The sequence below is a fragment of the Macaca thibetana genome, chromosome 4 (genome assembly GCF_024542745.1).
Source record: "Macaca thibetana thibetana isolate TM-01 chromosome 4, ASM2454274v1, whole genome shotgun sequence".
NCBI lineage: Eukaryota > Metazoa > Chordata > Mammalia > Primates > Cercopithecidae > Macaca > Macaca thibetana.
In genome coordinates, this window is record NC_065581.1 from 137,060,680 (window position 1) to 137,072,755 (window position 12,076).

General features: G+C 34.9%; 1 protein-coding gene across 12 annotated transcripts in view; it reads left to right on the plus strand.

Annotated features, from left to right (window-relative positions):
* Positions 1-12,076, plus strand: part of PTPRK (protein tyrosine phosphatase receptor type K) — a 566,799-nt gene that overhangs the window by 269,889 nt on the left and 284,834 nt on the right. For all 12 annotated transcript variants that reach the window (XM_050788294.1, XM_050788297.1, XM_050788302.1 and 9 more), the window contains exons 4-5: positions 5,206-5,287; positions 7,671-7,786. In XM_050788294.1, coding sequence (XP_050644251.1) covers positions 5,206-5,287; positions 7,671-7,786 — 198 coding nt within the window. The remainder of the gene's footprint in view (positions 1-5,205; positions 5,288-7,670; positions 7,787-12,076) is intronic.

The window sequence follows — 12,076 nt, forward strand, 5'->3', positions numbered from 1 at the left end:
CACTAACCTTTCCTTGATCCCATATCTTCTTCTATCCTTAGTCAAATTTATCTTTATCCGTTCAGACAAACTTCCTATCAGCATTCTTAACCTTGCTGTCTCTGTGCTTTCACCGTGTTCTTCATTGCCCAGTATGGTTTCCACTTCTATTCTTCATACAGACTGCTCTTTCTTTGGGCACTTCTGATCTCAATGGCACAAATAAGGGGCATTTTCAATAACCATTTTATGTAGTATTTGACCAGCATTGGGTTCCTGACTTCTCTTCTTCTTTAGATACGCTTTTATTAGCTTTTGTGATGCCATGTACTTCCATTTTCCTTTTGTAGTTCTACATACTTAAATATGTATTTTTTCATTTCCCTCTGACCTCATTGTAGCCTCATGTTCCTCAGTCTTGTCAGAGTTGAAAGTATAGGGCAAAGAGAGAAAAAGACTGAGGATACATCTTGTGGAACTACAATGTGTAAGTTTCACATGGTAGAATTCAATTATATGTAATGATGTTTTATATATATGCATATCTATGTAATGTGTATACATACACACACATATATATACACACACATACACACACGTATATAGTCCTGTTATCATTTGTTGAATGTCTACTTTTTGATAGACAGTATTTGAGCTTTGAGGACACAAAGTTAACTACAGTTCCTAAATTAGAGGTCGCACCTTGTTATGAGAGATGCAGATGCATGTGCTTTACTGGTACTCATAGGGTTGGATCTGTAGCGTTATTCTATCTTTGTGTGTGTTACAGATGCCTATTTTATTTGTTAATGAAATTTGGGCATCGATATTTAGAAACAGGTTTTGATTTGGGCACATTTTTTCCTTGAAGGCAGATGTGTGATTTATTTTGGATGTTAGCAAAATTTAATGTTTAAATATTAAAATAAAAAACAGGAATTTAAGGAGATTTATAGGAATCAAATACTAGTTTATTCGTGTGTTTCCAAACTGGGATTGGGGGGTTAGGTTTTTATTGGAGGGAGAAGGGAATGGAAGAAATATGATTTTAGTACATGTATCTTTTATGGCTATTTTCTGCTCATAACAGTGGTGCCCCTTAACATAGGATGCTTACTGTGTGTGAGGAGATGTGCTAAATGTTTTATGTGCATTAACTCATTTAATCTTCCCTATAAAATTTCCTTTATAGAAGAGGAAATTGAGGTTTACATTTTACATAAGCTAAAATTACAGTTAAAGGGTATGAGCTAGGCTGGGTGTGGTGGCTCATGCCTGTAATCCCAGCACTTTGAGAGGCTGAGGCAGGCAGATCACTTGAGGCTAGGAGTTCGAGACCAGCCTAGCTAACATGTTGAAACACCGTCTCTACAAAAATACAAAAATTAGCCAGGCGTGGTGGCATGTGCCTATAATTCCAACTACTGGGGAGGCTAAGAATTGTTTGAACCTGGGAAGCAGAGGTTAGAGTGAGCCCAGATCATGCTACTGCACTCCAGCCTGGGTGACAGACGAAGAGTCTGTCTCATTAAAAAAAAAAAAAAAAAAAAAAGATGAATCAAATATGTATCTGACTTTGGAGCCTGGGCTCTTAACACTATGATAGATTGGAAGAATATTAAGGGGAATTTTTTTTCAGATTTTTCTAGTATCTGTAATATCTTATATTACATATTTCATGTATTATTTAATCATTTCACATATACCATTCAGTCTTCACAAGAAACCCGTGATGTAGGGAAAGGCAGTGTTGTCAAGATGAGACTACAAAGACCTAAGTTATTAATAACTTGCTTGGGTTATATGTGTTAGTAGACCAACAACCAGACCCCAGGCTTCCGGACACCCAGTTCAGCTTTCCATTATAGGAGACACTTCTGGAATCATTCAGTTTGCTAGAGGAAAAAGTTGCCCTTGTTCTTTAGGATTTCCTATCTCCCCCAAGTGTAATTCAACTTTATTTCACTTATTTAGTTAATAATCCAGGACTGTTGCTGGAGGAGCAAAAATTTGATTAGAATCGTCACCTTCGGTGTTTCAGGTAATGGAGTGAAGTAAAAACGGCTTAGAAAGCAGAGCCCGTTCATTCTGCTCCCAGGCTGGCCTCCTGGTTGGTTTAAAGTTGACATCTGGTGTGGCTTTCATTGCTCTCTTCTTCTGGGAAGCCTGGTTGACTACTTGACATCAAGCATTAGATCTGACCTGAGCATTAGCCCAAGCTCGCTTTGCGTAATTAAGCTATTGAGATTTGTTTCCCCTGACTGGACAGAAGAGCCCTACAAGTTGAGGGCTCTGTTGAAGTGATAAAGCTGATTAGATCTTTAGCAGTAAAGGAATCTGATCTTAGAAATTTCTTCTAGCTCTCATTAATGAGGCAAAGACAACGTTTAGCAGGGAAAATGAGGTCACTAAGAAGAGAAACTTTTTTTTTTTTTTTTAAATAAAGAACCAATTTTGCCTCCTTTAAAATCAAGGCCTCAATTTATTGTCCTGAATAAAGCTCAATTTAAATGAACACATACGAAACTTTTTCTCAGGGGTGTAGTAATCTTGTTCAAAGTACGAGATTAAAGTACAACAATTCAAGAAAGTGAAGCTAAGATAGACCTAGAAGTTAAAATAATTTAATGAATACTGACAACAAAACTGAAATAACCAACAATGATGTGTATTTATTATTAGAATGTAATTTTTTTCAAAAATGATTTTTAAAAACTTTTTTTTCTGTAACTTCTCTTTGCTTAAACCACTAATCAAACAAATAAAACTTATTTTCCTAAGATACATTTATACAGACTTCAGGTATTAACACTGTTGACAATCACACTTTTTAGTTTAGATAGCACCTTTCCGTATGCTATTATTTAATCCTTAGAAAAGTTTTTTTGAAAGCTGTATTATATTCACATTATGGGGCTAAGACTTAGCTCTAAAAGTTTCAAATCTCAAATTTATGTGAATCCTTAAGAATCTGTAAACAGGAGGGCTTGGAGTATAATACAGGATTTTTTCACTCCTGAAAAAGTGGTCTATACCAGAGTTGTCTCAAGTTATACATTATTTAAAGTCTTTGATCCTATCCTCATTTCTTGCTAAGCTCTTGTTCCAGTATTTAGAAAATGACATAGGAATTACGTTCCCACCAAATACATTTATGTAAAATATAAATCATATGCATACGCATATTGTGCACCCTCCTGTATTCATAGATAGCCATCCTTCCATCATGAAGCATTCTGCTTACCACAAAGACCCCATCCTCCATCTCACTTTCATTTTATTCCAGTAAAACATCAATTGTCACAAAGGGCAAGCTTGGAGTGGAAAAGAAGTAACACAGGTGGTTTATGGTTGGGACAGTTGGAGGGGAGATGAGCCATCTATTCCGGCGGCTTACCTTGTCTCATTGTTACTGACTTTGGGGTGGTTGTAAGAGTATGGTGTGAGACTGGAAAGGGTTTAATGGAACCATACTGCTGTCTTGTCAATATAATGTCTTGTCAGTGTGCTAGTTAAAATGAAATTCATTTTTTGATTTTAAAATTTACTTAACATTTTAGACATTTAAAGGAAATTTAAACTCTAAAGTCTACTTAAATGAAATACTCTGTGTCTTCTTTTTCTTGAGAGGCAATGTAGTAAAGTTTTCAAAAACAACCTAGAGGCAGGATAGCTCGGGCCATTCCCGGCTTCACCACTTGTTAGCTTTTATGCCTTGGTTCAATTACTTTTCTTTAAAATGATCATGAAAATAATACCTACCTCATATGATTGTAATGAGGATTAAATCAATTTTTGTGTATGTATGTGTGTGATTGTGTATAGCTTGGGACAGTCTACTTTATATAGTAAGTGCTTGACAAATGTTACTTATTATCAGCCCAGTTAATCAAGGTTCTCCTCCTCCACCAGAGTAAAAATGTCCTGGCAGAGTTTACCAGAGAATACCTAAGAGCTAACCCCAAGTGATGCTTACTAGTTTCGGTTTCTCTTGACCTCTTTCTTATATTAGATATTATTTGCCTTTACCTATGTCTTTTTGGAAAAGTCAGCCTCCCAAATTTTCAAGTTGCTGTTCTATTTCTGCACAACTGCACCAAGCTTTCATGGTTTTCACCTCCTCCTACTAGAGGTTTTCACCACTTCCTAATAGAGATTTTCAGGCTGTACTAAGCTAGAACCATAGCCTGATCTCAGAATTGGCAGATACTCCCATGGGAAAGAATAAAATGGCTGGAGATTATTAGATAACATCAGAGAGGCTCTCACCTCCTAAAATGTGTGTGCATCTGGATGCCATTGTTTACACACATATCTGAAATCTTTAAATTATTGTTATTGTAATATGCCTGGCCTTTTCTAATCCTTTTATTAGGAGTGTTGACCTGCTTGAAACCTCCTGGTACCACCCTTCCTTTCTGAACCATTCGATGTTGACTTTATATCCATTGGTGGCCTTTTCAGTCTTGACCTTTCATTTCCAGTAGTTTTCTTCTCTTATTTATCTTCTTATGCCATCTTACTCACCAATCACTTTAACTTTCAAATCAGTAGCTTATTCCCTTCCATGGAGTTAACTGATATCCTTCATCAGATAACTTTGAAATTTATACCTTTATTTTACACTGGTAATCTTCTCTTCCAAATCTATCTGGTTATTACTTAAGCATTTTCCCCTGTGTGTATCATAGGCAAATCAAATTTGAAATGTTCTAAACATACTTCATTACTTTCTCCCTCATTTTGTTTCCCTTTCTGTATCAAGTTTCCTTGAAACTTCAGCTATTTAAAACTCAGATTATTATATTAATGTGTTCAGTGGTTTGCATACTGCTTAGCACATAGTAGGTGCTCCATGTATGTTAAGTAAACAACAAAAATGGAGAAAGTCAATAGGCAAAAGTTTACTTTTAAAGAGATTTTCTATATCTGCCTAGTCATTCTGTTCCTATATATTTCCTTTTCAGGAAATACAACAATACTTGATGATAGCTACTTAAAAAATGTAAGCTGTTTAACCTCTGTAATGTAATTGTTCTTCAAATTTTGTTTTTTGATTTGTTTACGTATACAAGATTTAGGAAATTACTTACATTAAAAGGTTACATTTTTAATTCTTACTGAACAAAAATTAGATTCACTTTTGCATATATTTAGCTATTCCTCTCCACTGTAGACATTCTTTGAAAATGATTGTTGTAAATCTTTTCTGTTTCTTTTTGACAGGTAATATTTGAAGCCGAAGTCTCAGGAGGGAGAAGTGGTTATATTGCCATTGATGACATCCAAGTACTGAGTTATCCTTGTGGTAGGTTGTGATTAAGAATTGTATTTTTCTATGTCCTTTCAACACTTGCCTTATATTGGCAGTGACGACTGTTTGTGTATCACTTGGTTATTGCTCTCTCTTGTTATGTTAGTCCTAGCCTTCTATTGAGTTTTAAAAGAAAACTGATATATTTCTAGAGTTTTTGAATCAAATATTTTTCAGACTTGTAACTAATTATATACATATTAGGAGATGCTTTTAAATTATTTCATTACTGAGAACAAAATATACATGCAAAGGCAGCTGTCAGGAGGACTTGTTCATTTTTTTGGCACTATTAAATTGTCTAGGAAAACAGAGAAGAATAACAAATCAGTTCAACAGAAAGGAAAATATAAAGAAGCCTCATGAAGCTATTTGATCTGCTAAGTTGAGGGCTGGGTTGAAATTAAGAGAAATAATTAGTTCATCTTATTCCAAATTTAGGACTACTTTTTTTTCCTCTGTCATAATAAATACCTGGCTAACTCATGAGGTCGGGAGTTTGAGACCAGTCTGGCCAAAATGGTGAAACCCCATCTCTACCAAAAATAAAAAAAATTAGCCAGGCATGGTGGTGTGCACCTATAATCCCAGCTGCTCAGGAGGCTGAGGCAGGACAATCACTTGAACCTGGGAGGTGGAGGTTGCAGTGAGCTGAGATTGCACCATTGCACTCCAGCCTGGGCAACCAGAGCTAGACTCTGTCTCAAAAAAAAAAAGAAAAAAGAAAAAAAAGAAAAATAGAAAGCAAACGAAACAAGAAACTCGGTTTATCAATACACAGTTTTGTTATGCCCTTAGATGCACATTGGTTGGCCTTCAGATGGTGTACCTAAATTTGTGTTTACCTCACATTCCATGAAAAACAATTACTGCCTGCATTCAGTAGAGCCAGGCAAAAAACAGCTGGCATAAATTCAGTCTTTGCTTGTATTTCCCAACAGCAGCATTTTATAGGGCCCGTGAATTCTGGATTATCTGTTCAGCAGTCCTCTCTGAGAAGCATCTCTAACACATTGTCAGCAGCAGGCGGGGGCCCCTTGTAAGGGCCAAGGCCTGTGCTCCTGCTGAGTGCTTGCCAGACTCTAGTGTGCTTCAGAATCACCTACAGCTGTGGTAAATCACAGATTGCTTGGCTCTTCCCCTGGTTCTGATTCAATAGGTCTGGGGTGGGGCCTGACAATTTGCATCTCTGATTCCAGTGCAGCTGATGTTGCTGGTCTAGAGTTCGTAAATTGAGAACTGCTGCTTTAGCTCATGTTCTAACTCAAGAATTCCTTATTTTAAATCTCTTCCTGAGAGGTAAGGCACTAGAGAAAGATGTAGCCAGTAAGCGTCAGATTATATATACCATGTGGTGGTTGGTAAGAAAAAAGAGAACAATGGTGGTTGGTAAATTCTAAGAAAAAAGAGAACAAAATCATCTCACTTAGGGTTCAGGTGGGTTTACTAAGTTCTTTCAATCTGTAGTTTAAGAGAACTGTGTTTTTATCTACTGTTTATTTTTCACTTATTGAATGATAGGTGTTAAGGAAAGGTTTTCATAAGTATGTAGAAAATTGTGAATTGAGCACATCAGTTTTAGGGTGATATGGTCCTCCATGAGCTTTTCTTTTTACTCATGAGCATTAGCTTTTGCTGTTTATATAAATTTCCTTTCAATGGGAAACATGGATAAGGCTTGTTTTAAAAGGTAGTTTCAGAGAATACTTGATAGTTATAAATCTCACTTATATTTTGACTGCAGTCATGATTTTTGTTAGTCTAATATGGGTATTTATTTTGGATTCATATACTATGGTTATAATGGAATAGGAATAAGCTTACCAGTTTCTATTTGCAAGAGACAAAAATATTCCCTTGTTCTTTGAAATGCTAGAGGGTTATAACTACTGATTTTTTTTTATAAAGATCTAACTGCTTAAAATGTAGCCTAATAAGTTCAATGGCCGTGTAACTGTCAGTAGTTTAGAAATCATTATGTGTTTTCATTATATCTTCATATTAGGCTCTGATTTCATGTCAATTTGATCTCTTTTGGTTGCTTTGACTTGTAAGCTTGTAACTGTTTTATTACCATCCGTATGCAACATGCCATGGCAGCAGTTCAGCAGCAGTTGTTGAGTGCTCACTCTGTAAAGAGCAATACTCCAGCAATTATGGAACAGTAAGTAACAGAACTCCTGAGAAAAACAGAACCATGAGAGTCACAGAGGAAATGATATCTTCTGGCACAAAAAAAGCCCCTCAGTTTTCTTCTTTCTGATGTTAGTCTTGACCAAAAGTAAAAACACTAGCAATAATATTCAGCTGCAGAAAAGTAACATGGCATGTTTTCTTCATGTGAAAACAAATACATTTTTTTTTCCTCCCTTCACAGATAAATCTCCTCATTTCCTCCGTCTCGGGGATGTAGAGGTGAATGCAGGGCAAAACGCTACATTTCAGTGCATTGCCACAGGGAGAGATGCTGTGCATAACAAGTTATGGCTCCAGGTAAGGCCAAGTTGGCAGCTGAGCTAAAGAGTATACTTTATGTTTTAAAAAAATTACAACAGGACTGTTTGTGGTCTCTTCCTTTTGAGTGTGTGCGTGTGTGTGCGCGTGCGCGTGCACGCATGTAGTGGGACAGGCTGTCTGCATGAGTTTAATTTAATTCATGTTAGAGATTTCCTTTTCTGAAATAAATTACACAGGAAAATAATAAGTATTTTCGTTAGTATCTACTGAAACGTAATAATTCTCTCTGTTATATTCAAACTGCAAAGAAACTCTAGATCCATTTGAAATATGAATAAGAATGAGATATTTTCTTATTTAATAATATTTTTAAAACCGAATTTATAAGAGTTAAGTAGGAACTGTCATACTCTGATAAATTTTTTAAAGTATTTTAAGAAACCCTTGGGAATACTTCAGGAAATATGAATTGGAAGAGAGCCAATTAAATTTTTGAGTTTGAAGGTTAATCCCAGATCTGAGGTGAAGACATTTGCCTTGCACATATTAAGTCCTTAATATATTTGTGTTTAATTATGATTTAACATACATGTTGGGGGAACTGCAAATGGTACATATAAGCAGATTTAAAAGAATCAGAGAGAACTAGAGACTAAGAAATATGCCTTGCCTTCAGGGAATTTATAGAAAGTCTACTTGTCAGTGCTAGAGTGCTGGGGGCTGGAAAGAGCTGAGAGCAGCTCTAAAGCCAGGAAACTGGGCCTAAAAGAGATGGCTATTGAGCTAAATATTTGAAGCTAGATGATATGTAAGTAATAATATTCTCTGAGCACCTCTATTATTATTTTTTAGGTTCTCTGCATCAGAATGAGGAAAATGATTTAATTAGTTGTGAATTTTAAATTCATGGGAATGCCAATAGAGACCAAAAAAAAAAAAAAAAAAAAAAATCCTGATAAGATGAGCTTAGTTTCTTTAACATAGACATCATGATTTATTTTACTACATCCTTTAGATAGGTGAAGGTAGTGTTGGGGATAATTATTAGTTTGCGGGTGGTTTTAATGAAGGTTATAATAAATGAATATTGAAATAATACCTTATAGTGTCTGATATTGTGCTGGGTGTTATATGTGTGTTATTTCATCAAGTTCTTACAGCATTCCAATTGGAGGTTACAACAGGTGTACTTCATATTAATCTAATTATTACTACTTTTATAACTTATTTGATTTTCCGATATCAGGATACCATATTTTGTGTCCAAATATGAAAAGGAAATGAGAGTCCTTTTTTTCTGTGATTATGGTAATTTCTCCTATAGAGATTGAAAAATAGGATAATTTTTCCTGGAAAGCGTATTATATGATGTGCAACCTGTCTTATCAACTAAATGTCAAGTCAGTTTTCTTATTTCTTTCTCTATGCCTAAATAATAGTTTAAGAATGATTTTAGATATATGTTCTAATTGTTTTGCTAGTGATTTTTTCATTTAGATGGGAACATTAGCTGGCATTTGGCTTTAGTTGTGAGCTATATGGTCTTTTCTTGGAGACTAGAGGCTCTGTAGGTCTGCCCTTGGTTTTATGCCTCAGGATTTAATGTGACATTGAAATGAAAAGGGTTTTGTATCCTCAGTCGCCAGCTGCCTTGTGACAACAAAGACTTTCTGGACCCTGCTGGTCCGAGTGGGTGGTAGTCCAAACACTGCTCATTTTTTTTGTTTGTTTGCTTTCTATTTTGTAGAGTGTCCATTTCATGATGGTTTTAAAAAAATTTTCCTCCTGCCATTTTTTCTAACAAAGATGAGAGGTAAAATATTCTATGAGACTTCTATGTTGCTTTCTCCCCACCTCACCTCCTCACCTCTCTTTTTTTCTTTTTTTTTTTTTTTGGTGTTTGCTACAGAACGGTGAATTTGTGTATTTCTCTTCCACTTTACATGGACATTGCCTCGTTCTTCAGTAGTGTACATATTCACCTTAATTTATTCAAAAGCTATTTTACCTTTTTCAGTAATACCACATCAATTACCTTAACTTATTCTTTCACATCACTCTTCTCAATGTACAAGAAATATTGAAATCTATCAATTACTTACTTAGGGTGTTTTCAAATTAAAATAAAAACTTTTACTATGAAATTATGTGAAAATGAACCAGATAAGATTGATCATTATATATCAATCAGTTAGAAGGTGGCAGTGACTTAAAAAACTTGCCCACCTTTTGCTGAAAGTAAAAAACATAATAAAGCAGGAAGAATTCTGGTTCCAAAGTGAATCTACCAGCTAACTCATGCAAACAGATGTCAGATTATTTTCATTTCATGTAGAATAACAGCCTAGAGTTCAGGAAGCCCAGTTCTTAATTCTAACTTTAACTCTAACCCTCCTAAACCTTTTAACCCTGTTAATTGCAGTGGCCTTAGAGATTTCATTTATGTGTTCTGGGACTCAATTTGCTTATTTATAAAAGGAGATTCTGAATAGACACTAAAATCCCTTCCAGCTGTAAGATGCTAAACGAGGTGTTTAGGTTATTTTTGGTGGCTTGAAACATGGCCTTGATAACCTTTTTGTGTGGAAGAATGAAAAAGTCTTGTTATTCGTTTTGCATGGGGAAAAATGGTACCTTAAATTAAGTATCATTGTGAGAACAAATGCTCAAAATATCTGCTGCTAGTACTGAGAATGAATGTACTTGAAACACTCAGTGAAAGGTCATTGCCGTCTATCACAGAGGTAATGGAATAATACAGCAGTTGTTATACCTGCCATGGTCAGGTAAAATACCAAATGGCAATCAACTTTGTATGTCCTCCAAATAACTTACATTATGTAGTATTGAGCTTCAATTGGCAAAATGTTGTCTAAATATGGGCTAAAGTAGCAAAGACTAGAAAAACAACCAATTTTCTATTTAAAAGGAAAAATGATACACTATAACTCCGTGAAAGCTGTACAGAATGTAATACTTGATCATATTTGATATTTAAAATAATTTATTATGGAAAAACTGAATAATTTATCTTGTGTATTCCTTCTAGGTTATAATTAATATATCAGTCATTATTGTCTAAAATGATATATAAATTGAGTAAATTGAAAAATGCAGGGAAAAATGTAAACGATGAGTGGCCTGAATTAATCTAGGATAATTTCATAATGCACATTATGGTGGTTCTGAAAATGTCTATAGGAAATGATCTTTCTTGTAAGAATTGGATTATACAATTATAGAGTATTTGAAGTAGGTTTTCTGTATTTGTAGATATGCAGGAAAACATGACAAATACATAAACCAGATCAACCTTCTTGTACATGCTAAATGAAGTAATGATACATAAAACAACATCAAATGTTTTTATAAGTCTGAGTGTCAGTAGACTAAAAATATGGTGAAATCATGAGGTTTTCTGGAACGTAGTTTTTAAATGTATGTTATACAGTACATTTATGCACTAAAAGAAATTTAGAATAAAATCTTTAGTCGCCCTTAGAGAATTTCCAGATTATTTTTCAATTGAGAGCTCAGTGAAGTTGCATGTATTCTTGATATAAACATAATATTTTTTGGTTAATGATTTGTAAATTTTTTCCACATGAACAGACATTTTTCAAATCTTAGTTGTAGAACTAAGCCATTTTAATTTTATAGTAGTGCTCTCCTATCCTTGGGGGATACATTCCAAAAAGCCCAATGGATGCCTGAAACCGCACATAGTACCAAACCCCACATATACTGTTTTCCTACGTATACATATGATCAAGTTTAATTAATAAATTAGACACATAACAACAATAATAAAATAGAGCAATTATAATGGTATACTGTAATTAAAGTTAGATGCTGAGAGAGATCACATTCATATATCTTTGTACTTTACTCACCCTTCTTAGGACGAAGTAAAATGATAAAATAACTCACATAATGAGAATAAGTGAGGTGAATGATATAGGAAGTGTGATGTAGCATTAGGCTACTATTGACCTTCTGTCAACATGTCAGAAGGAGGTTTGCTTGGGGCTATCCTGGATCATTGAGCCATGATGATTTTGATGGTTGGGATATCAGAAACACGCAATGTCGATGACTGACAAGTGAGGGAAGGCACAAGATTTCATCACGCTACTCAGAGTGGAGTGCAATTTAAAACCTATGAATGGTTTATTTCTGGAATTTTTCATTTAATGTTTCAGACTGAGATTGACAGAAGGTAACTGCAACTGCCCAAAGTGAGACCTTGGATAAGGAAGAATTTCTGTATTTCTGAGAAACTTTCAATGATATGGAATTTGTGATTCATAACTTGAAGCTATGATA